This window comes from Lampris incognitus, chromosome 20 (genome assembly GCF_029633865.1).
Source record: "Lampris incognitus isolate fLamInc1 chromosome 20, fLamInc1.hap2, whole genome shotgun sequence".
Taxonomy (NCBI): domain Eukaryota; kingdom Metazoa; phylum Chordata; class Actinopteri; order Lampriformes; family Lampridae; genus Lampris; species Lampris incognitus.
In genome coordinates this window covers 583335-609473 of record NC_079230.1, presented here as the reverse complement: position 1 = coordinate 609473, position 26139 = coordinate 583335, and the positions used below count along the sequence as shown (strand labels likewise).

The window sequence follows — 26139 nt, the reverse complement described above, 5'->3', positions numbered from 1 at the left end:
TGTGGTAACTCCAGTTACCACATCATTCATATTGTTTATAGTTTTATCATTGTCCAGGAAATACTGCTGTGGGTAACTTGTGTTTGTTGATGCGTTTCTAATAATGCTATTTAATACTCTCCATGTGCCCTTGATATTGTCTGTTTTCCTCTAATATTTTGTTATAATGTTCCTTCTTGCATATTCTCATAATATTGCAATTTTCTATTCTACCGACCACTCAAAACACTTTAGGGTGTGTGCCTCACATTCACCTATTCACTCACTGATGGCAGAGGCTGTCATGCAAGGTGCCAACCTGCTCATCGGGAGCAGTTAAGGGTTCAGTGTCTTACTCAAGGCTAGTTGGACACACTCTGCGCAGGAGCCGGGGATTGAACCAACGATTTTCTGATTACTAGACGACGAGCTCTATCTCCTGAGTCATGCCGCAGTTAAGTGTAATTTGTAAGCAAGCTGGGTAAAGTAGGGGTGGCTGGAGGCCTAAACCATACAGCTTTTACATGACTTCCCGGTACTTTGCTCGCTGTTCAAAACTATCTGGGGCGGTGTAAAAAGTACGAATTGAAAGAACCCTGAGGCTATGCTTCCATTGGCATGTTCCCGAACCTGAAGTCCTGATTACAAAATATTAAACACTAGAATGAATGCTTAGTAACTTTATGAGTCTGATTCATGAGACTGATTTTCTGAGGCTGATTTAATGAGACTGATTGGATTATTTCATCAAGTGTAGTAGTTTAATTATAAAATATCAAACACCAAAACCAATGGTTAATAAATTTATGAGACTGAGTTTATGAGACTGATAGGATAACCCTGTTGCACCTACACAGATTTCCTCACTGGCAGACCACAGTCTGTCAGAATTGGAAATCTAACCTGAGATAATGCGGTGATGAACATTGGTACCCCACAAGGACATGTCCTTAGCCCCATGCTCTACACACTATTCACCTATGGCTGCGTCGCCTCACATAGTAAGGATAGCACTATCCTGACATTTGCTGATGACACCACAGTCATTGGTCTGATCAATGGCAGTGACAAAACGGCATGCAGGAGAGAGGTGGCAAGTCTGGTGACATGGTATGACAACTACAACCTCTCTCTACATTGATAAGAATAAGAAGATGATAGTGGATATAAGGAAGGAGAGGAGACCTCATCAGCCGCTAACAATCCACGAGTCTGACGTGAAGAGGGTAGGCGGCCTTAAATTCTTGGACATCCACATCAGTGATGACCTCGCTTGGTCACATAACGTCACCCAAGTCCAGTTGCACTTGATTCAACTCCTTTGGATAACCAGCTGGTCAAGAAAGCACAACAGCAGCTCTACTTTCTAAGGAGACTGAGGAAATTCAGCATGCCACTGAAGATTCTCAGCAGCTTCTACAGTTAGAGAGCATCTTGAACAGTTGCATCACTGTGTGGTATGGGAGCCGTACCGCCATGGAACACAAAAGCCTGCCGTGAGTGGTAAAGACTTCCGAAAAGATCGTCAGTGTCCGTACCACCTCTGCAGGAAGTCTACCATCGGAGAATCCATAGAAGAGCCTGCAGCAGCATCAGAGACTCCACCCACCACGTATGCCCTCTGGCAGGAGGTACAGAAGTTTGAAATGCAGAACCTCTAGGCTGAGCGACAGCTTTTATCCTCAGCCCATCAGACTGATCAACAGACTCAATCTATTGCCCTTGCCCCCACCTCAAACCACCCCACCACACAGGTAGCTTCACCTCGCCCCCCACCTCCACACACACCCACCTACACACACGAATGCACGTACACAATATACTGTTACGTGTGTACTTCTCCATGCACGCCCCAAATTTGCTACAATACACTGCATACAAGACATGTGCACACTGTATATATCATTTCATATGTCTGCAGATAGAATTTTGGACAAATACAGATCTTGCACAAATACAGTTTTTGCACAGAGACAATACATCGCTGCCATGTATTGTGTATTATATATTATACATGGTATTCTTTGGCTAGTTTATTTTTTATCTCTCCTGATATTCATTTATTTTTATTTTATATTATTTCTGTTCTATGTTGTTGTTGTTTTGATAACGACATTCAGAGTGGAAGGCAAAGGACGAATTTCATTGTTGAGGGAAACTTGTTTTTGACTGCATATGACAATAAATGGTTTGACTTGACTTGATTATACATGGGGATTACAGTATATTTTAAATACTAACATGTATATACCGTGTATTATACATGGGGATTACAATACATTCAAAGTACTATATTATAGAAAATGGCACAGTGCAGAGCACGTGCTGGTGTAGCCGTCAATCAGTTATTTCAGATCTCGCGTGATCGCGCCTGGATCGAAGCTCGTCCCCGGCTGTTGAAGTTCGTGCCCCATGGCGTGCCCCTCTCGGACTGACCTCTGATTGGCCCATAGGATTCCTGTTGGAGGCGGCCCAGTGCGCATGCGCGGTACGAAGAGACATGCGTTTGGAAAGTTGGTGAAAGTTTTGTGACGGACGGAGAGGAGACGCGCGTTGATCGTATTCATCCCGTTTCGGACTCTGATCGTATTGATCCCGTTTCGGACTCTGATCATATTCATCCCGTTTCGGACTCTGATCGTATTCATCCCGTTTCGGACTCTGATCGTATTCATCCCGTTTCGGACTCTGATCATATTCATCCCGTTTCGGACTCTGATCGTATTCATCCCGTTTCGGACTCTGATCGTACTTGATCCCGTTTCGGACTCTGATCATATTCATCCCGTTTCGGACTCTGATCGTATTCATCCCGTTTCGGACTCTGATCATATTCATCCCGTTTCGGACTCTGATCGTATTCATCCCGTTTCGGACTCTGATCGTATTCATCCCGTTTCGGACTCTGATCGTATTGATCCCGTTTCGGACTCTGATCATATTCATCCCGTTTCGGACTCTGATCGTATTGATCCCGTTTCGGACTCTGATCATATTCATCCCGTTTCGGACTCTGATCGTACTGATCCCGTTTCGGACTCTGATCGTATTCATCCCGTTTCGGACTCTGATCGTATTCATCCCGTTTCGGACTCTGATCGTATTAATCCCGTTTCGGACTCTGATCGTATTCATCCCGTTTCGGACTCTGATCGTATTCATCCCGTTTCGGACTCTGATCGTATTCATCCCGTTTCGGACTCTGATCGTATTCATCCCGTTTCGGACTCTGATCGTATTCATCCCGTTTCGGACTCTGACCGTATTCATCCCGTTTCGGACTCTGATCGTATTTATCCCGTTTCGGACTCTGATCGTATTCATCCCGTTTCGGACTCTGATCGTATTCATCCCGTTTCGGACTCTGACCGTATTGATCCCGTTTCGGACTCTGATCGTATTGATCCCGTTTCGGACTCTGACCGCATTGATCCCGTTTCGGAGAGAGCGAGGACCTAGCGATAGCGTCTGAAAAGTGAAGCTCGGGTAAGGAGCGAGTTTTTCGGTATGAAGATTGAGTTCGCCCCGCTCAACATCCCCCTGCGGAGGAGGATCCAGACAGCTGCTGTCTTGCAGTGGCTCTTCTCCTTCCTCGCCCTGGGTACGTCTGTCCGTCTGTCCGTCTGCCTATATCAGTCTGTTCAGTCTGTCTGCCTGTTCTGTCTGCTCATTCTATCTGTCTGTCTGTTCATCTATCTGTCTGTCTGCTCATCTATTTGTCTGCCCTGTCTTTCTGTGTGTGTGTGCGTGCGCGCGTGCGTGCGTGCTATGTTGTTTCTACACTCTACTGGTGGTTTAGTCTTAAGTTACCTGCTCTGTGCTTTAGAACGCACACACACACACACACACACACACACACACACACACACACACACAGACACACACACACACAGAGCGTCCACAGTTCATTTTCACATCAACTGTTAAGCTGGAGTCGATCGGTCTCTTCATCTGCGTATAGATGTGTGTTTATCGTTATTTGTCTATATAATAATAATAATAATAATAATAATTGTCTATATATCAAAATCTATAACTATATATCTATATCTATATATCTATATCTATATATCTATATATCTATATCTATATCTATATATATATCTATATATATCTATATATATATATCTATATAGATATATATCTATATATCTATATATCTATATATCTATATCTATATATCTATATATATATCTATATATCTATATATATATATATATATACACACACACGTCTGGGGCCTCCGCCAGATGTTCCCAATCCACCCTCACCACCCAAACGTGCAGTGAGGGTGAACTGGGAACGTTTGGCGGAGGCTCCTGTCCGTGAGGTCTTCAATTCCCACCTGCTTTTCTTTTTTTTCCAATTTAGTGGCCAATCGATCCCTATTTTAGTTAAAACACCCACCCTCGTACTGCATGCGTTCGCCAACTGCATCTCTCCGGCCGGCAGTCTCGAAGGAGACGCCTCGCCACTTCCGTGACGAGTTGAATCCAGGCCGAACCACTGCTTTTTCCCCACACTCAGAGACGCATTCATGTGACGAACACAAGCCGACTCCGCCCCCTCCCGAAGACAGCGTTACCAGTTATTGCTGCTTCAACGAGTCCGGCCTTGATCGGATCTGACCAGACCGGGGCGCGAACCCCGGTCCCCAGTGGGCAACTGCATCAACACAAAGCCGATGCTTAGACCGCTACACCACCGCGGACCCAACTCCCACCTCCTGAAGATGTTCTCGTGTATCCCGAGGGAGGCTGGGGACATGGAGTCTAAGTGGGCCATGTTCAAAGCCTTTATTGTAGATGCGGCAGGCAGGAGCTGTGGTCATAAGGTCATCGGTGCCTGTCGAGGCGGCAACCCAAGAGCCCGCTGGTGGACACTGGTGGTGAGGGAAGCCGTCAGGCTGAAAAAGGAGTCCTTTCGGACTTGGTTGGCCTAGGGGTCTCCTGAAGCAGCAGACAGGTACCGACCGGGAGGCCAGAAGGGCTGCTGCTTCAGCGGTCGCGAAGGCAAAAAAAACAAAAAACTCGGGTGTGGGAGGAGTTCGGCGAGGCTATGGAGGAGGACTTTCAGTTGGCCTCAAGGAAGTTCTGGCAAACCATCCGGCGACTCATGAAGGGGAAGCAGGGCTTGACGCAGGCTGTGTTCAGCCGGAGAGGGCAACTATTGACCCGGACTGGGGATGTTGTCGAGTGGTGGAAAGACCACTTTGAGGAGCTCCTGAACCCGACAAACACATCCTAAATGGAGGAGGTAGAGTCTGAAGACTCAGGGGAAGCCCCACCGATATCCCTGGCAGAGGTATCTGAGGTAATTAAAAAGCTCCTCGGTGGCAGGGCCTTGGCTGTGGATGAGATTCGCCCTGAGATGCTGAAGGCTCTGGACATTGTTGGGCTGTATGGTTGACACGCCTCTTCCGTGTCGCGTGGAGGTCGGGGGCAGTACCTGTGGAGTGGCAGACTGGGGTGGTGGTTCCCATGTTCAAAAAGGGGGACCGGAGGTTGTGCTCCAATTATCGGAGCCCTGGGAATGTCTACTCTAGGGTGCTCAAAAGGAGGCTCCAACCGATTGTCGAACCTCGGATCCAGGAAGAACAATGCGAATTCTGTCCTGGCCGTGGATCAATGGACCAACTCGTTACCCTTGCGGACGTGCTGAGGGGGGCATGAGAATCTACATGTGTTTTGTGGACTTTGAGAAGGTTTACGACCGTATACCCCGGGGCCCTCTGTGGGGAGTTCTGCGGGAGTATGGGGTACCAGGGCAGTTGCTACAAGCCATCCAGTCCTTGTCTAATCAAAGTTGAGAGCTGTGTCTGCATTCTTGGCACAAAGTCTAACACGTTTTCGGTGGGTGTCGGACTCCGTTGTCCCTTGTCTCCGATTCTATTTGTGATATTCATGGACAGAATCTCAAGGTGCAGCCAAGGTGAGGAGTGTGTCCATTTTGGGAACCTCAGAATTCCATCTTTACAGATGATGTAGTTTTGTTGGCTATATCAGAACGCGACCTCCAGCGCGCACTGGGGCGGTTTGCAGCTGAGTGTGAAATGGCCGTGATGAGAGTCAGCACCTCCAAGTCTGAGGCCATGGTTCCCTACCGGAAAATGGTGGATTGCTCCCTTCAGGTTGGGGATGAGTTGTTGCCTCAAGTGAAGGAGTTCAAGTATCTCGGGGTCTTGTTCACGAGTGAGGATAGGATGGAGCGGGAGATTGACAGGTGGATTGGTGCAGCATCAGCAGGAATGCAGACGTTGTACCGGACCGTTGTGGTGAAGGAGCTGAGCCGGAAGGCAAAGCTCTCAATTTACCAGTCAATCTTTGTTCCAACTCTCACCTATGGTCATGAGCTTTGGGTAGTGATCGAAAGGGTGTGATCGCGAATACAAGCGGCTGAAATGAGTTTCCTCCGTAGGGTGTCTGGCCTCAGTCTTAGAGATAGGGTGAGGTGCCCGGACATCCGCAGGGAGTGTTGTGGTTACACCGCCCCGAGCTGCCTCCCCGACACGTTCAAGCCACTCTCCCAGCTCGGACGTGACGGAAACATCCGAGCGCTCTGAGGAAACGAGCGCTGCGCTGCACCAGGTGTTTGCCATCAGCTATCAGGCACACCTGCGGCAATCAAGCAGCCCTCTACAAGAAGCCTGCCAGAACGTCTCTCCGTGCTTCGACGTACTGAACCCTGCGGTAAAGCTCGGACAAGCCCTCCAGTGTTCCTTGCCTTCTTGCTATTCCGTTTATTCCCCAGTGTCTAATATTCGTGTCTCTCTTTTTCCTCTCAAGACTCTCCCTCTGCGACTTCCACGGCTCCCCGCGTCTCCCTCGTCCCCGCGTCTCCCTCGTCCCCAGCGACCTTCAAGCTTTCCGCCGGACCTCTCCAGCGATCTCCCTCCTTTTCTCTCTACCTGGACCCCTCCTTTCGGACTTGACTTCCTGGATCTCGGACCTGGACTTCCTCGGACAACCCCTTGCTCTACCGATTCGGACTTTGGTAGCCAGGCGCACATCAACAACGCCCACCTGAGACTCACCTGTCATTATCCCCTGTGGCAGTTTTGTTTGTTTTTTCCCTGCATTAAATCGCCCTTCGGGTTATCCCGGTGCTCGGTTGTCTGTCTGTCCTTTTGGGTTTCGCTACACTGGCCTCTGGTCTTCATTCTTGAAACGTAACAGAATGTCGAAGCCAGAATGAGCCAAAGCAAACCCGAGGAGCAGGCGGTCGCTCAGGGAGCTATTGCACCTAAGCCCCAGAACCCTATAGCTCTCGAGGTAGTGGTAGAGAACCACGGCACTCAACTCACCCAACTCCATTCTGAACTTAGCATTGCCTTCTCCCGGATCACAGCGGGCTCCTGGCAAACTCGCATACCTCGGCGAGCACCCTTGCTTCACTCTCCACGCGGATCTCTGCTCTGACTGTGGCAGTGTCCAAGATTAGCGACCACCATGCTCTGGCCCCGGTCCCTGCCCCCAGCCCGGCCTCCAGATTCCCCGTTCCTGGTCCCGACATTCCCCCTCCTCCGAGTCAACCGCCACTGGACCCCCGGTTCGAGCCTAACCTTCCCTGCCCCAAGGCCATCGGTGGGGAGTTCGAGCTGTGCAGGGGTTTCCTTGGTCAGTGTGAGCTCCTGTTCAGACACCAGCCTGCCAGGTGTAGGACAGCAGAGACCAAGGTAGCCCTTGTTATGTCCCTCCTCACCGGCAAAGCCCTCAGCTGGGCCATAGCGGAGGTTGGCCATACCGAGCGGCTCGCCTCGGACTATGTTGCCTTCCGCCGTGAGTTCTGTCTAGTGTTCGACCACCCAGCTGACGGGCAGGACGCTGCCAGCCGCCTCCATTCCATCCAGCAGCAGATGATGGCCGCCGTCACCGGCCTCGCCACCACTGCTCTCCAACGGCCGCTGCCTACCCAGACAACGCCACCTGTGTCGGCGACGTCCACCCCGACCAGTTGGGCTTGGCTGCCCAGCGTCCCCGAGCCTCCGCTGCCCAGCGTCCCCGAGGCGTCTCCGAGTTCCGCTAGACCCGCGGCTGCCACGCCTCCTCCGAGTTCCGTCTGCCTCGCGGCTGCCACGCCGCCTCCGAGTTCCGTCTGTCTCGCGGCTGCCACGCCGCCTCCGAGTTTCGTTTGCCTCGCGGCTGCCACGCCGCATCCGAGTCCCGCTAGCCCCGCGGCTGCCACGCCGCCGCCGAGTCCCGCGGCTGCCAGGCCGCCTCCGAGTTTCGTTTGCCTCGCGGCTGCCACGCCGCATCCGAGTCCCGCTAGCCCCGCGGCTGCCAGGCCGCCTTCGAGTCCAGGTTGCCCCGCGGCCATCCCGCCGCCTCCGAAGCCTGGTCGCCCTCCCGATCGGTCCCAGCCCTCGGGTCCCCCGCCGGAGATGCTCTGCCTCCTACATCCTGGTCGCCCGCCCGATCGTTCCCAGCCCTCGGGCCGCCAGCCTGATATCCCTGGCCCCATTCGCCCTCCCCCTGGGCCCCTCTGTCCTTCCTGCTGGGTCCTTTTGGTTTTGGGACGTCTGGAATCCGTCCGTAGGAGGGGGGGGTCCTGTTGTGGTTATACCGCCCCGAGCTGCCTCCCGACACGTTCAAACCACCCCCCCAGCTCGGACGTGCCGGAAACATCCGAGCGCTCGGCTCGCGCTCTGAGGAGACGAGCGCTGCACTGCATCAGGTGTTTGCCATCATCCATCAGGCGCACCTGCGGCAATCAGGCGGCCCTCTACCAGAAGCCTCCCAGAACACCACTCCGGGCTTCGACGTACCGAACCCTGCGGTAAAGCTCTGACAAGCTCTCCAGCGGCGGTCCTTGCCCTCTTGCTGTTCCCTTTATTCCCGGCAGTGTCTATTATTCGTGTCTCTTTTTCCTCCCAAGACCCCCTCCGCGACTTCCACGGCTCCCCGCGTCTCCCTCGTCCCCAGCGACCTTCACGCTTTTCCCCGGACCTCTCCAGCGATCCCCCTCCGTGTCTCTCTACATGGACCCCTCCTTTCGGACTTGACTTCCTGGATCTCGGACCCGGACTTCCTCGGACAACCCCTTGCTCTACCGATTCGGACTTTGGTAGCCAGGCGCACATCCTCCCAACAACGCCCACCTGAGACTCACCTGTCATCATCCCCTGTGGCAGGGTTGTTTGGTTGTCTTCCCTGCATTAAATCGCCCTTCGGGTTGTCCCGGTGCTCGGTTGTTTGTCTGTCCCTTTGGGTTTCGCTGCACTGGCCTCTGGTCTTCATTCGTGAAACGTAACAGGGAGCTTGGAGAAGAGCCGTTGCTCCTTAGCCTCGAAAGGAGCCAGTTGCGGTTGTTCGGGCATCTGATCAGGATGCCTCCTGGGCGCCTTCCTTTGGAGGTTTACCGGGCATGTCCAACTAGGAGGAGACCCCGGGGTAGACCCAGAACTCGCTGGAGGGACTACATGTCCAAACCGGCCTGGGAACGCCTTGGGATCCCCCAGGAGGAGCGTTGCTGGGGAGAAGGACGCCTGGAGTGCCCTACTTGGCTTGCTGCCACCGCGACCCGACCCCGGAGAAGCAGCTGAAGATGAGATGATTATATATATATATATATATATATATATATATATATATATATATATATATGTGTGTGTGTGTGTATGTATAGCGTTTTTTTCCGAAACCGCCAATGGTGTTGTTATAGGTTCTCAACTAATGAGGAGGGAATATCAACACAGATGCAGGAAAACAGATTTTAATGCATGGCAGTACAGGCTTGTTCCGTTGGTCTCGCGCTCATCAGCTCTTCGCGCTCATCAGTGTGCGAGTGCGAGACGCACGGAACAGGCGTGTACTGCCACGCATTAAAATCTGTTTTCCTGTATCCGTGTTGATATTCCCTCCTCATTAGTCAAGCACTTAACACCACTGACGCTTTCGCAAAAAACGCTATCTCTCTCTCTCTCTCTCTCTCTCTCTCTCTCTCTCTCTCTCTCTCTCTCTCTCTCTCTCTCTCTCTCTCTCTCTATATATATATATAGATGTGTGTGTGTGTCTTCTTGGACAGCAAGCAAGCAAAATTGTATTTATATGGCACTTTTAAATACAACATACAATTACAAAGTGCTTCACACTCCATACACACAATAGGAATGAACACATGAAAGAAATTAGACAGATGAACCTGCACACCACCTCATCTCCCTGTCAGAACACATCCTGACCCGTCTCTCTGTCTGTCTCTGTCTGTCTGTCTGTCTGTCTGTCTGTCTCTCGCTCTCTATTTGTCTTCCTCACTCTGTCTGTCTCTCTCTGTCTTTGTCTCTCTGTCTGTCTTCCTCGCTCTGACGTTCTCTCTCTGTCTTGCTCACTGTCTCTGTCGCTCTCTGTGTTCTCTCGTCTTTCTGTCTCTGTCTTTGTCTTCCTCCATCTCTCTCCCTCTGTCTGTCTGTCTCTTCCTGTCTGTCAGTCTATTCCTCTGTCTCTCTCTCTTCCTCTGTCTCTCTACCTGTCTGTCTGTCTCTTCCTCTGTCTGTCGGTCTATTCCTCTGTCTCTTTCTCTTTCTCTGTCTGTCCGTCTCTCTCTCTCCCTCTGCCTGTCTGCCTCTTCTTCTGTCTCTCTCTTCCTCTGTCTTTTTTCCTCTGTCTCTCTCCCCCTGTCTCTCTTTCACTCTTTTCAGCTCAGTGTTGTCTAGCAGGCTTCGTTCTATTGGCTCTCTCTGATTGGTGGATCTTGGCCATGCTTTATGCTGGATGGCTGTGGCTGGACTGGGACACACCGTCCTGTGGAGGCCGAAGATCACAGTGGGTTAGAAGGTGTGCTATCTGGAAGCATTTCAGAGACTATTTCCCTATAACGGTAAGATATACTTCCACCAAGATACTGTTTCTATACAGATTGATAAACATGTAGACAGGCAGAATAGACAGATGGATTTTATGCTTTATTACAGCGGTGGCTAGCCATGTGCCATGGAGAGCCATGTATATTTATTACAGCGGTGGCTAGCCATGTGCCATGGAGAGCCATGTGTAGTTATTACAGCGGTGGCTAGCCATGTGCTATGGAGAGCCATGTGTAAATATTACAGCGGTGGCTAGCCGTGTGCCATGGAGAGCCATGTGTAGTTATTACAGCGGTGGCTAGCCGTGTGCCATGGAGACCCATGTGTAGTTATTACAGCGGTGGCTAGCCATGTGCCATGGAGAGCCATGTGTATTTATTACAGCGGTGGCTAGCCGTGTGCCATGGAGAGCCATGTGTAGTTATTACAGCGGTGGCTAGCCGTGTGCCATGGAGAGCCATGTGTAGTTATTACAGCGGTGGCTAGCCGTGTGCCATGGAGACCCATGTGTATTTATTACAGCGTTGGCTAGCTAGCCATGTGCCATGGAGACCCATGTGTAGTTATTACAGCGGTGGCTAGCCATGTGCCATGGAGAGCCATGTGTATTTATTACAGCGGTGGCTAGCCATTAGCCTTGGAGATGAAACCCACGTGTAGTTATTACAGCGGTGGCTAGCCATGTGCCATGGAGAGCCATGTGTATTTATTACAGCGGTGGCTAGCCATTACAGCGGTGGCTAGCCATGTGCTATGGAGAGCCGTGTGTATTTATTACAGCGGTGGCTAGCCATGTGCTATGGAGAGCCATGTGTAGTTATTACAGCGGTGGCTAGCCATGTGCCATGGAGACCCGTGTGTAGTTATTACAGCGGTGGCTAGCCGTGTGCTATGAAGAGCCATGTGTGGTTATTACAGCGTTGGCTAGCTAGCCATGTGCCATGGAGAGCCATGTGTAGTTATTACAGCGGTGGCTAGCCGTGTGCCATGGAGAGCCATGTGTATTTATTACAGCGGTGGCTAGCCGTGTGCTATGGAGAGCCATGTGTAGTTATTACAGCGGTGGCTAGCTAGCCATGTGCCATGGAGACCCATGTGTATTTATTACAGCGGTGGCTAGCCGTGTGCCATGGAGAGCCATGTGTAGTTATTACAGCGGTGGCTAGCCGTGTGCCATGGAGAGCCATGTGTAGTTATTACAGCGGTGGCTAGCCGTGTGCCATGGAGAGCCATGTGTAGTTATTACAGCGGTGGCTAGCCGTGTGCCATGGAGAGCCATGTGTATTTATTACAGCGGTGGCTAGCCGTGTGCCATGGAGAGCCATGTGTATTTATTACAGCGGTGGCTAGCCATGTGCCATGGAGAGCCATGTGTATTTATTACAGCGGTGGCTAGCCATTACAGCGGTGGCTAGCCATGTGCTATGGAGAGCCGTGTGTATTTATTACAGCGGTGGCTAGCCATGTGCTATGGAGAGCCATGTGTAGTTATTACAGCGGTGGCTAGCCATGTGCCATGGAGACCCGTGTGTAGTTATTACAGCGGTGGCTAGCCGTGTGCTATGGAGAGCCATGTGTAGTTATTACAGCGGTGGCTAGCTAGCCATGTGCCATGGAGAGCCATGTGTAGTTATTACAGCGGTGGCTAGCCGTGTGCCATGGAGAGCCATGTGTATTTATTACAGCGGTGGCTAGCCGTGTGCCATGGAGAGCCATGTGTATTTATTACAGCGGTGGCTAGCCGTGTGCCATGGAGAGCCATGTGTATTTATTACAGCGGTGGCTAGCCGTGTGCCATGGAGAGCCATGTGTATTTATTACAGCGGTGGCTAGCCATGTGCCATGGAGAGCCATGTGTATTTATTACAGCGGTGGCTAGCCATGTGCTATGGAGAGCCATGTGTAGTTATTACAGCGGTGGCTAGCCATGTGCCATGGAGACCCGTGTGTAGTTATTACAGCGGTGGCTAGCCGTGTGCTATGGAGAGCCATGTGTAGTTATTACAGCGGTGGCTAGCTAGCCATGTGCCATGGAGAGCCATGTGTAGTTATTACAGCGGTGGCTAGCCGTGTGCCATGGAGAGCCATGTGTATTTATTACAGCGGTGGCTAGCCGTGTGCCATGGAGAGCCATGTGTATTTATTACAGCGGTGGCTAGCCGTGTGCCATGGAGAGCCATGTGTATTTATTACAGCGGTGGCTAGCCGTGTGCCATGGAGAGCCATGTGTATTTATTAAAGCGGTGGCTAGCCGTGTGCTATGGAGAGCCATGTGTAGTTATTACAGCGGTGGCTAGCTAGCCATGTGCTATGGAGAGCCGTGTGTATTTATTACAGCGGTGGCTAGCCATGTGCTATGGAGACCCGTGTGTAGTTATTACAGCGGTGGCTAGCCATGTGCCATGGAGACCCGTGTGTAGTTATTACAGCGGTGGCTAGCCGTGTGCCATGGAGAGCCATGTGTATTTATTACAGCGGTGGCTAGCCGTGTGCCATGGAGAGCCATGTGTATTTATTACAGCGGTGGCTAGCCGTGTGCGATGGAGAGCCATGTGTAGTTGTTACAGCGGTGGCTAGCCATGTGCCATGGAGAGCCATGTGTAGTTATTACAGTGGTGGCTAGCCATGTGCCATGGAGAGCCATGTGTATTTATTACAGCGGTGGCTAGCCATTACAGCGGTGGCTAGCCATGTGCTATGGAGAGCCGTGTGTATTTATTACAGCGGTGGCTAGCCATGTGCTATGGAGAGCCATGTGTAGTTATTACAGCGGTGGCTAGCCATGTGCCATGGAGACCCGTGTGTAGTTATTACAGCGGTGGCTAGCCGTGTGCTATGGAGAGCCATGCGTAGTTATTACAGCGGTGGCTAGCTAGCCATGTGCCATGGAGACCCGTGTGTAGTTATTACAGCGGTGGCTAGCCGTGTGCCATGGAGAGCCATGTGCAGTTGTTACAGCGGTGGCTAGCCATGTGCCATGGAGAGCCATGTGTAGTTATTACAGCGGTGGCTAGCCATGTGCCATGGAGAGCCATGTGTATTTATTACAGCGGTGGCTAGCCATTACAGCGGTGGCTAGCCATGTGCTATGGAGAGCCGTGTGTATTTATTACAGCGGTGGCTAGCTAGCCATGTGCCATGGAGAGCCATGTGTAGTTATTACAGCGGTGGCTAGCCATGTGCTATGGAGAGCCATGTGTATTTATTACAGCGGTGGCTAGCCATGTGCCATGGAGAGCCATGTGTAGTTATTACAGCGGTGGCTAGCCGTGTGCCATGGAGAGCCATGTGTAGTTATTACAGCGGTGGCTAGCCGTGTGCCATGGAGAGCCATGTGTAGTTATTACAGCGGTGGCTAGCCGTGTGCCATGGAGAGCCATGTGTAGTTAGTACAGCGGTGGCTAGCCGTGTGTTGCAAGTGTAGGTGCATATGAATAACAGACAGAGTCGGGCTGTGTCGCTTAGTAACATGTATTCACCGGCTGTGCCCATAACAGAACTGAGGCATGTTACACAGGGCAAGTATACATCCATCAGTGCCCCCAGGGGGAGCTGTTGGCTGCACAACATTACCCTACAACATCTCCCTTCCTTTCGTAGAATACAATACTAAGTAATATAATGGATAGTATTAGCCATTAGAACATTAGTGCTCATATCCCAATATTAAAGTAGTGCATTGGAAATAGTGCATCAAGAAGGAACAGCAAGTCAATATCAACCAAAACCTCTGCAGAACAATAACGACAAAATGGTAGCATCAGAACATCCACAAGACCACTGAATAAGAACATTAGAAGTGAACATCACAGTTTTTGTTTCGTTTTTTTTTTTTTTTTTTTAATGTCCACAGTCCAGTGTGTGTGTGTGTGTGTGTGTGTGTGTGTGTGTGTGTGTGTGCGCGTGTGAGTGTGTGTGTCAATCTCAGTACAGTGTATGACCTAGAGGTCAAGTCTTTCTGGAGGCTTAATCTGCCTCCCGCTCCGGGAGAAGGCCCGGCCTTGTAACTCACGGCATGGTGTGGTCACAGCCTGTGGGGGAGATGGCGGCGACCTCGGGGCTGACGACCTTGGAGACATTACAGGGCTGCTGACGACTTCCTCCATGCTGCCCCCGCCCACATGGCCCCCTTCAGCTGCACACGCGCCCACAGGCTGCTCCGGTGGCCGTTCTGTGTGGGCTGACGGCTGTGGAGGGGCAACCTCCGCTGGTCGGAGATCAACCCTGTTGCGACGGTACGTGGTTCCCTCCACGTTGACGAGATAGGACCGCGGTCCCACCTGCTGCAGGCATACTCCTCTCCTCCATCGGCCCGTCCTGTCACCCGGGATTGGTTTCATCCTGACAGGCTGGCCGACGTTTAGCTCTGGCAGATCCCTCGCAGTTCTGTCATATGTCAGCTTCGCTGCCTGATGCTTCACCCTCAGCTTGTCTGTGACCCCAGTGATGATCCGAGGTGCTAGCAGCTGGTCGGCCACAGGGAGAAGAGTTCTCAGCCTCCGTGACATCAGCCGTTGTGCTGGGCTGCAGCGCATGTCCTCAGTGGGCGTGTTTCTCCAGTGTAGAAAAGCCTTCCAGGGGTCCTCGTCGGCCCGGTCTGCTTTTCTGCATAGGCCTTTCACGATCTTCACTGCAGACTCTGCTTTGCCGTTAGCTTTTGGGTGTCTCGGGGAGGACATGACATGTTCGAAGCCCCACTCCCTCGCAAACGCCCGAAACTCTCCACAATCAAACTGACCTCCGCAGTCGGAAATGACCCGGTCAGGGATACCGTACCGTGCAAACTGCGCCTTGCACCTTCGGATGGTCGTTTCTGCCGACAGGTCTGGGAGTAGATCAATCTCCCAGAAGTCTGAATAGTGATCCACCATGAGCAGGAAGTCCTGCCTTGCGTAGCTGAACAAGTCCCTGCTCACCAGCTGCCAGGGACGTGTGGGGAGCGGGTGTGACATCATAGTCTCTTTTTGTTGCTCGTGTGCATACTCGTTACACACTGAGCACTGCTGCACATAGTCTTTGATTTCCCCCTGCATATTTGGCCAGTAGAGAGTATCCCGGGCCTGTCTATAACAAGCCTCACCCCCCACGTGGTTGTAGTGGATCCGTTTCAGCATCTCAGGACGCATAGCTTTCGGAATGACACACTGGCTCCTAAAAAGCACACCGTCCTGTGGGCTTATTTCATCTCTGATGGCCCAGTATTCTCTGATGGCTATGGGGTTCTCCTCTTTGTGTTCTGGCCATCCCTCCAGCACGACCGACTTGAGTGTTTGAAGACACACATCCTCCTCTGTGTGTTTTCGAATCTGTGCGAGGCGTTGGCTGGTGACGTTTAGATGGTCTGCCTGCTGAATGGCTGCCGTGTCGTACTGCACCTGCTGCATGCTGCAGACCATTTCACGTCTGTACTGAGTGTCCGTTCTCTATGGCGGGGTGGTGGCTCTGCTGAGCGTGTTACTGATGTACATTTCAGGTCCTGGCTTGTACATCACCGTGAGGCAGTAGTTCTGAAGTGTGAGGAGCATGTTTTGAAGGCGCTTTGGTGCACTGAGAAGGGGCTTAGTGAAGATTGACACCAGCGGGCGGTGGTCGGTCTCTGCAGTCACATCACCCCTCCCATATAGGTAGTAGTGGAAGCGTTGACAAGCGAATACGATGCTCAGGCACTCCTTCTCAATCTGTGCATAGTTTTGCTCCGTCTGGTTCAGCGCGCGGGAGGCGAACGCGACCGGCTGTCCCCCCTGAAGCAGGCAGCAGCCCAAACCGGTCTGACTGGAGTCGCTCTGTATGGTGACTGGCTTGCTGACATCATAGTAACGTAGTACTGGCACCGCCGTGACCAGCGTCTTGATTTCTTTCATAGCAGCATCATGTTTGGGCAACCAGTGCCACAGCACACCTTTGTCCAGCAACCTTCTCAGCGGTTCACACACCTCTGACAAGCGGGGCATGAACCTCGATAAATGGTTAACGAAGTCGACACACCGCTGAACGCCTTTTGCATCCGTGGGGTTTGGCATGTCCAGGACTGCCCTGACCTTCTCGGGATCAGCTTTGAGGCCCTCCGCCGACAGTATGTGGCCGTGGAAGTGGACCTCCCTCACACGAAACTGTAGCTTTTTTATGCTCAGCCTCAGCTTCACTTCCCTACATCTGTCCATCAGAGCAATGAGGTTTGCGTCGTGGTTGCGAACGGCCTCCTCCTCCGTGTCCCCACAGCCGACTATGAGGATGTCAGCGGCTATGGGCTCGATTCCTTTCAAACCGGCCAGCAGCTCATGTTGTTTCCTCTGGTACAGCTCTGGTGCGACTGACACGCCAAAAGGGAGCTTCAGCCATCGCTTTCTACCCCACGGCGTCCAGAACGTTGTCATCAGGCTGCTCTCCTCATCAAGGCGACACTGCAAGAATGCGTCGCGCGCATCCACCAGGGTGACGACACGTGCCTTAGGCAGCTTGTACAGCACCTCATCTAAAGTGGGCACGAGGTAATGGGACCTTTTCAGGGCTCGGTTAAGTGGCTTGGGGTCGATGCAAAGCCTCAATTTGTCTGGCTTCTTCACTATGACCAGAATGCTAATCCAGTCTGTGGGCTGAGTGACTGTGGTTAAGTGTCCATCCTTTTCATATTGGTCCAGCTGCGCCTTAACAGCTGCCTTGAGGGCCACCGGGACATTTCTTGGTGCGCACTGGACAGGGGCCACAGTGCTATCCAACTCGAAGTGAACATCACCCGGCAGCGACTCGACTGGGCTGGTGAACACGTCATTGTAAGTGTTAATGAGACAGCCTTTGGTTAGCTCACCTGTCTTGCAGTGCTCCACTTTATTCAGCTCTTCGGGAATGGTGAAGCGTATCAAGCCAAGTCTCTCGCATGTCTCCCCTGAAAGCAAGGGCTTCTGGCTGGTGCGCACGACCTCAAAGTCCAGTCTGTGCGTCTTGCCCCTGATGACACACTGTGTGCTGTACACGCCCATTGAGCTCATCCACTCACTGTTGTAGAGTCTCAGCCTGGTGAGACTTTTCTGAAGAGGCACTCTAGGCGCCAGTCTCATCTTGTCTTTCAAGCTCATCACGTTGCAGGTGGCTCCAGAGTCAAGCTGGCACCTCTGGACCCCTCTGTGCAGTGGCAGGTTTACAAACCACTTTTTCCTTTGAGTGTTCACAGCCCCCACGCTCTCAGCCGTGTACACATCCCTCTCATCGCGGTCGCTGTCCTCCGGGTCCCCTAGCGGCGGGTCATCCACAGCGTTCAACTGCCGTGCTTGCTGGCCTCTTTTCATGCATACTTTGGCAAAGTGATTAGCAGTGCCACACAAGCGACATGACTTTCCAAATGCGGGGCACAGGTCTCGCCCCCGTCTGTGCGGTGTGCCACAGTACTTGCATTCACCTGTGCCTCTCTGTGGCTGTGCAGATGTGTTGGTGGGCTCGGATGGCCTGCTGGTAGGTCTCCGTCCTGGTCGCTGTCCATGTGCTACATTGATGCTCTCCGCAGTCACAGAGCTGCTAAGTGACATGGATTTTAACTTATTGTCCAACACCTCCGCTGCACGGCAAATGTCAATAGCTCCCTCCAACTTAAGCTCCTTTTCTCTTAGCATGCGTCGTCTGGCGCCCTCATCAGTTGTTCCAAGAACAAGCCTGTCCCTTATAAGCTCGTCTCTTATAGCTCCATATTCACATGTGGCAGCCTTTTCTCTCAGTCTCGTGACAAAAGCATCCACAGGTTCTCCTTCCTCTTGTTTAAGGTTGCCAAAAACATACCTCTCAAAGATGACGTTTTTGGTAGGTGTAAAGTATTCCCCCAGTTTGTCGAGTATCGCTCCGGCGTCTTTCTGCTCTTCCGCTGTGAGTCCCAGGTTATGCACGTAAACATGGAGGCATTCCTTCCCCATTAGCCTCCGGAGCGTCGCTGCCTGCACCGGCTTCTCCGCCTTGTCGATCCCGGTCGCAAGCACATAATCCTCAAACTCTGATCGAAAGCTAGCCCAGTTGCTGTGAAGATCCCCAGTCATCTTCATGGGCTCCGGCGGCGGAATATTGGAAGCCACCGTCTTGGCTCGATGCTAATGCTAGCAGGCTAACTGAAACGTCTAGCTACGCTTAGTAAAAAAATAAACGCTCGCTGTTCAAGCAACAGGCAACGTAAGACTCATGTTGTGTTCCAATACAGCTTCTGACACCATGTTGCAAGTGTAGGTGCATATGAATAACAGACAGAGTCGGGCTGTGTCGCTTAGTAACATGTATTCACCGGCTGTGCCCATAACAGAACTGAGGCATGTTACACAGGGCAAGTATACATCCATCAGTGCCCCCAGGGGGAGCTGTTGGCTGCACAACATTACCCTACAACACCGTGTGCCATGGAGACCCATGTGTATTTATTACAGCGGTGGCAAGCCATGTGCCATGGAGAGCCATGTGTAGTTATTACAGCGGTGGCTAGCCATTAGCCTTGGAGATGAAACCCATGTGTAGTTATTACAGCGGTGGCTAGCCGTGTGCCATGGAGAGCCATGTGTAGTTATTACAGCGGTGGCTAGCCATGTGCTATGGAGAGCCATGTGTATTTATTACAGCGGTGGCTAGCCGTGTGCCATGGAGAGCCATGTGTAGTTATTACAGCGGTGGCTAGCCATGTGCCATGGAGAGCCATGTGTATTTATTACAGCGGTGGCTAGCCATGTGCCATGGAGAGCCATGTGTATTTATTACAGCGGTGGCTAGCCATGTGCTATGGAGAGCCATGTGTATTTATTACAGCGGTGGCTAGCCATGTGCTATGGAGAGCCATGTGTATTTATTACAGCGGTGGCTAGCCATGTGCCATGGAGAGCCATGTGTATTTATTACAGCGGTGGCTAGCCATTAGCCTTGGAGATGAAACCCATGTGTATGCAGGTTTTCAGTCCAGCCGGACTCCACACCAGGGGATTTCACTGATACAGTCTTCTTCTCTGGTTGAAGGGTTGCTAATGAGTGAAATCACCTGGTGTGGATTCTGGCTGCAATGAAAACCTGAATGCACATGGCTCTCTCTCATGGGACATGCTCAGCCACCCCTGCTTTATTATGAGAATGATGAGCCCCCCGTCTCTCTCTCTCTCCCCCCCCCCCTCTCTAGTTGGTAAAGACAATGGATCTAGATCCCAGAAACAACTATATCTTCGGTTTCCATCCTCATGGTGAGTAGGAGCAATACTGCTATAGTACTATATTGTATGTACAATACAGTACTATACGATACTGTCATGCATGGACTTGTGGAAGTATGCTAGGCTAGTATTTTGTTTTGTGGGTTTATTCATCTTACGCAGGTAAGAGCAAAGCACACAGCTAATCTTCCATAAGCGATGGTTAGCTGCCATCTTTGTTATCGGCCTAGGGACCGCGGACGGAAGTCAGCACTCATGCCGGAGTTCGCACTTTCAAAATCCAGCATGTTTACATCTTGTATTTTATGCTGATCTTCAGTAATGTGCTCTGTCCCTATCAGGACTGTCCAAATCGGCCAAAAATGCCGTTCGGTTATTCCTTCTAAGAAAACACATGTATTCAAACTCATTCGAATATACTTTTGCACATATTTTCGAGATGTGCCCTCGGGGTAAGCTAACGGTAGTTTACATAGCTTGCACACGACTATCTTGAGGTTCCACAATTTTTCCATTTTCTGACCAAAATCCTCAGTGTTTCCAAACGGAGGGGAAACCCGCGGCCGAGCTGGGTTGTGAACTCTGTCATCCTCAACACATGGCTGTTGAATTCAGCATGACCTAATGTCATTTTCAACCGATGAAAGTGACGTTGTGTGACTGCTGTCCATCATGCACCATATTCAGTGTGGTGGCCGAGGCCCGCGTGAGAATTCGTGAGGCGGACTGCTGTGGTAGTGCTGCTTTTATTTCACAAACGAATATTGATTTTCACACTCCAACGTTTGTTTTTTTTTAAATTCAATAACATATTCAAATTTGGAATATTAATTGACAGCCCTTGTCCGTATCAAATAAACAAACAAATAAACAAACAATCAAATGAATAAATAAATGGTGTCTAGTGCTGAGTTACAAAATATTGATACTGTCCTGCTGAAGCATCATTTGCCCTGAGCATACTTCCCATGTGAGTAAACTCATCACTGCCCTTCATACTGCCAGTACAAGAAGTACTCGGGGACAGGGGACAAGAAAGTGTTCATCCTCTCTGAAGTCCCTCACACTATATAATACTGTACTGTACACTGCACTGCACTATACTATACTGTACTATACTATATTATATCATACTATACTATTGTAGAGGAGCTCAAGCAGGAGTTGTGACAACGTTCTCTTTCGGCTACACAATGTGCACCATTTATTCATTATACACCACAAAAACCCGCGCAGCGGAAGTGTGTCACTGTAAACCCGAACAGAGGAAACAGCAGCTGTAAACCAACGCTCCTACCAGCTCAATAAGGGGAATTATGTACCCCTATAACCGCTACACACGTCCCCCCAGAATTCGCCTTAATACGAAAAGTCAGTGTGGCGAGGGGGCGGATCTCTCTGCCCCAACGGCTCCGCTGAACAGGAGCTGGGGGCTGGTTAACCGCAGGCAAGGCAGCAGAGTCCTTACAGCTGGACCGGGGAAAGGGAGGGGCTGGGGAAGCAGGGGGCGGCTCGCCGGGGGAGGGGGGCAGGGCTGGGGGGCGCCCCCGCCGTGGGGGCAGGGCCAGACCAACAGGGTGGTCTAAGTCCAGGTGAGCAGGCTTGAGGTGGTCCACAGAAACCCGCTCCAGCCTGCTGCCAACCTCCACCACAAAGTGCTTATCTCCAGTGTCCCGCACCCGAAATGGGCCGTCGTAGGGTGGCTGCAGGGGACCGCGGTGCGCGTCGTGGCGGATGAAAACATACTCCGCCGACCGCAGCTCCGTGGGGACATAGGACTGAGAGCCGCCTTGCTGAGAAGTGGGGACCGGTGCAAAAGCCCTGGCTTCCTCCTGCAATGCAGTCCTTTGGCAGCAGGCGGACCAGGGAGCTGTGGCAGTGGGAAGGAAATCCCCCGGGACCCGAAGTGGCTGTCCGTAGACCAGTTCGGCGGATGAGGACTGGAGGTCCTCCTTGGGGGCCGTCCTGAGCCCAAGCATGAACCAAGGCAGTTTGTCGACCCAGCGGTCGTCCTTGAGGGTAGCCCGCGATGCGGCCTTCATCGAGCGATGGAACCTGTCGACCAATCCATTCGCTTGAGGGTGATACGCTGTGGTGCGATGGAGCCTCACCCCTAAACCCGCGGCGATCTCCTCCCAGAGCGCTGACGTGAATTGCGGCCCTCTGTCCGAGGAGAGGTCAGATGGGATGCCAAAGCGGGCGACCCAGGTTCCTGTGAAAGCTCGGGCAACCTCAGGCGCTGTCGTGGACGAAAGCGGGACGGCCTCTGGCCATCGCGTGGTCCTGTCGACCATGGTGAGCAGGTATGTGAAACCACGGGAGGGGGGTAGGGGGCCTGCCAGGTCCACATTCACGTGGTCAAACCTCCTCTCGGGTACCATGAAAGGTATCAGGGGCGCTTTGACGTGCCGGAGCACTTTGGAGCGTTGGCACTCCACACAGGTGTCAGCCCAGTCCCTCACATCCTTTTTGAGTCCATGCCAGACAAACTTTGCCACCACCAATCTCTGTGAAGGCTTTCTGCCAGGGTGAGACAGCCCATGGACTGCGTCGAAGACCTGCCGCCTCCAAGCAGTCGGAACGATGGGTCGGGGCTGAACCGTAGAGATGTCGCACAGGAGCGTGGCGCCGGCGTCGTCAAAAGCCACATCCTCCAACTGCAGCCCTGTGATGGCGGTCCTGCATGCCTGCACTCCTGGGTCGGTGGCCTGGTCAGCCGCCATCTGGCTGTAGCCGAGTCCCAAACGGGCGGCACCAGCGATGGCCTGGGAGAGACAGTCGGCGACCGGGTTGGACTTCCCAGCGACATGCCTCACATCGGTGGTAAACTCTGAGATGTAGGCCAACTGTCGCTGCTGGTGGGCTGACCACGGCTCTGCCACCTTGGCCATCGTGAACACCAGCGGTTTGTGATCGACGAAAGCCGTGAACTGACGGCCCTCCAGTAGGAAACGAAAGTGCCTAACAGCGAGGAAAAGGCCAAGCAGCTCACGATCAAAGGTGCTGTATTTGCGCTCTCTCAGGTTCAACTGCCGACTGAAGAAGGCACGCGGCTGCCACGCGCCGCTCACCCACTGCTCGTAAACCGCGCCGATGGTGTGGTCTGAAGCATCCGTCGTGATGGCGATGGGCGCTCCAGACACAGGGTGTGCCAGCATCGCCGCGTCAGCCAGGGCGGCCTTCACATCCTTCAAAGCCTTGTCCCTCTCTGCAGACCAGTCCATGGCGTGTTTGGGGGCTGTGCCCTTCAGAGCCTCATATAGGGGGCGGAGGAGATCGGCAGCCCGGGGGATGAACCGGTGGTAGAAGGACACCATGCCAATGAACTCCCGGAGGGACAGGGCTGTGTGTGGGCGTGGAAAGTCTGCGACGGCCTCCACCTTAGATGGAAGGGGGGCCGCCCTGTCCTTGGTGACTCGGTGGCCCAGGAAGTCGATGGTGCTCAGACCAAACTGGCATTTGGCCGCCGGGTTAACTATCAACCCGTGCAGGCTGAGCCTCTCGAAAAGGGCTCTGAGGTGGGACAAGTGCTCGGACACGGAGGCGCCAGTGACCAGGATGTCATCCAGGTACACAAAGGGGAAGGCAGGTCCCGCTATACTGAGTCCATGAGGAAGGACTGTGCGGCGTTCTTGAGCCTGAACGGCATGCGCAGGAACTCGAACAGTCCGAACGGAGTTGTCACAGCCGTTTTGGGGACACCAGCGGGACGGACGGGCACCTGGTAGTATCCACGGACGAGGTCCACCTTAGAAAAGATCACTTTCCCAGCCAGGTGGGCGGAGAAATCTTGGATGTGAGGGACCGGGTAGCGGTCCGGTGTTGTTGTGTCATTGAGCCGACGGTAGTCACCACATGGACGCCACCCACCGCCAGGCTTAGGCACTATGTGGAGGGGTGAAGCCCACGGGCTGCTGGAGCGGCGGATGATGCCGAGGCGCTCCATGTTCTCAAACTCCGCCTTGGCGACAGAGAGCTTGGTCGAGGCGCCGCGCTCGGGTGTGCACCGGCGGGCCGGTGGTGACGATGTGGTGCTCAACCCCATGTTTGGTCGTAGATGACGAGAATGTGGGCTGAGTGAGGTCAGGGAACTCAGAGAGAAGATGGAGAAACATGTCCTCGTTGGAGAGCATGCTGGACAGCCTGACGGAGCCTGTATCGCTGAGTGTACACGCATGTGAAGCGAAGGTAACGGCGTCAATCGGGCGTCGATTCCTGACGTCCATCAGCGGCCCGTGAGCACAAAGGAAATCTGCACCGAGGAGGGGAAATGCCACGTCGGCGGTGATAAAATCCCAGCTGAACCGCTGTCCGTTAAAACACATGTCGATGTGCCGCGTGCCGTACGTACGGATAGAGCTGCCGTTAGCAGCTTCCATGGGAGGGCCGTGAGCGCCCGACAGGGCGTCCACACTAAATGCAGGTACGACACTCCTCTGCGCCCCAGTGTCGCATAGGAAACGCCGCCCCGAGATGGAGTCTTGCAGGAAAAGTAGCCTGTTGTCCTCCACACCGACGCCCATGGCCACTAGTGAGCGCCGGCCTTGGCGTTTCCCGACGAGCTGAAAGTGCACGGGGAGTTGCACTTTTTCGCCTTGGCCCCGAACTTTGCATGGTAAAAGCACAGGCCGGGCTCCTGTCACCGACCGGGGGTTGCCGCGGCGACCACCATGGAGTCACCAGGTGGTGGCGTGTGGGGGTGGGCAGGGGTGAGCGCGGACACGCAGTGCTGCTGTTAGCTGGCCAGGAAGAACTTGTCAGCTTCTTCAGCTAGCTTGCAGCAATCGGTAATGCTGGTGTTAGCCAAAGCGGCCCGCACCTGAGCAGGCAGGTGTCGCAGAAACAGTTGGACAAAGAGGAAATCAGGTGTGTGCGCCGGTCCCAGCAGATTCAGCATTGTGTCCATGAGCTCGGATGGCTTGCTGTCACCCAAGCCTTGCAGAGAAAAGAGACGGTGGGCCCTCTCGGCGTCGGACAGTTCAAAACTCTTCAAGAGGTGATCTTTGAGCCCCTTGTATTTGTCTGCCGCCGGAGGATTTGTAAGGAGACTCACCACTCTAGTTGCAGTCGAACACCCGAGCGCCGATACCACGTAGTAGTATTTAGTAGCATCATCCGTTATCTTGCGGATAGCAAACTGTGCTTCCGCCTGGGCAAACCATGTCGTTGCCGATGACTCCCAGAACTCTGGCCATTCGAGAGAAGATTTTGAGAGAGATTTTGTCAACCATGTTCGTTCGAAAGATTGTCTCTGATAACTACCAAGAGACAAACGTCGGGGTCACCAGTGTAGAGGAGCTCAAGCAGGAGTTGTGACAACTTTCTCTTTCGGCTACACAACGTGCACCATTTATTCCTTCCACCATTACAACAACAACACAAAAACCTGCGCAGCGGAAGTGTGTCACTGTAAACCCGAACCGAGGAAACAGCAGCTGTAAACTAACGTTCCTACCAGCTCAATAAGGGGAATTATGGATCCCCATAACCACTACACTATACTATATTATACTGTGCTGTGCTGTACTGTACTACACTATACCTTGCTGTGCTGTGCTGTACTGTACTAAACTATACTGTACTGTATTATACTCAAGGCTCAGCGTTTTCAGTTTTTACCGATTTTCACTGAAAAATACCCAGATTTTTTAAAAGGAGCAGATCGGCTTAAACTTATTTTCACCCGGATTTTATGTTTCCACGGATCCAAAAGTTGTTCCTGTTCATGTGAGGTTAACAGTGTCCTCTTGCGGCGAAATTTGGCATGCTGGATGCCTTGACAATACTATACTCTACTATACTGTACTTTACTGTACTTTACTGTACCGTACTATACTATACTATACTATTAAGGCTGCGCATCATTTCAGCATTTTCATTGCGATGTGTGCATGTGCAGTAGTAACATCGCAGGACTTGCAGTGTAAGGTAAATTAACTCAAGCACCTCATGCTGCAACTGTTTGCTGCTTGATACAAAAGGAAATCTCACACGGCTCTCATTTTCCATGACTAATCTGCAAGAGAAGTCTGTCTGATGCAGGATAATTTACGCTGATTTAAGGGTTGTTGGATACACGGAGTTTGTTGCTCATGAGTGACATGCAGGCTCTGCATGCACAGCAAACCACCAATCACAGTCATTCTTGATCAGGTTATCAAACAACCAAAATCAGGCCCTGCTAGCCATGACCACAAC

At 52.3% G+C, this 26139-nt stretch overlaps 1 protein-coding gene across 1 annotated transcript in view; it reads left to right on the top strand.

The window, feature by feature from the left end:
• Window positions 1-3200: 3200 nt before the first annotated feature.
• The window catches only part of mogat3a (monoacylglycerol O-acyltransferase 3a), an 88369-nt gene continuing 65430 nt past the window's right edge, over window positions 3201-26139 (top strand). Inside the window, exons 1-3 of the mRNA XM_056300423.1 lie at window positions 3201-3580; window positions 10616-10794; window positions 19911-19971. Coding sequence (XP_056156398.1) covers window positions 3487-3580; window positions 10616-10794; window positions 19911-19971 — 334 coding nt within the window. The 5' untranslated portion in view covers window positions 3201-3486. The remainder of the gene's footprint in view (window positions 3581-10615; window positions 10795-19910; window positions 19972-26139) is intronic.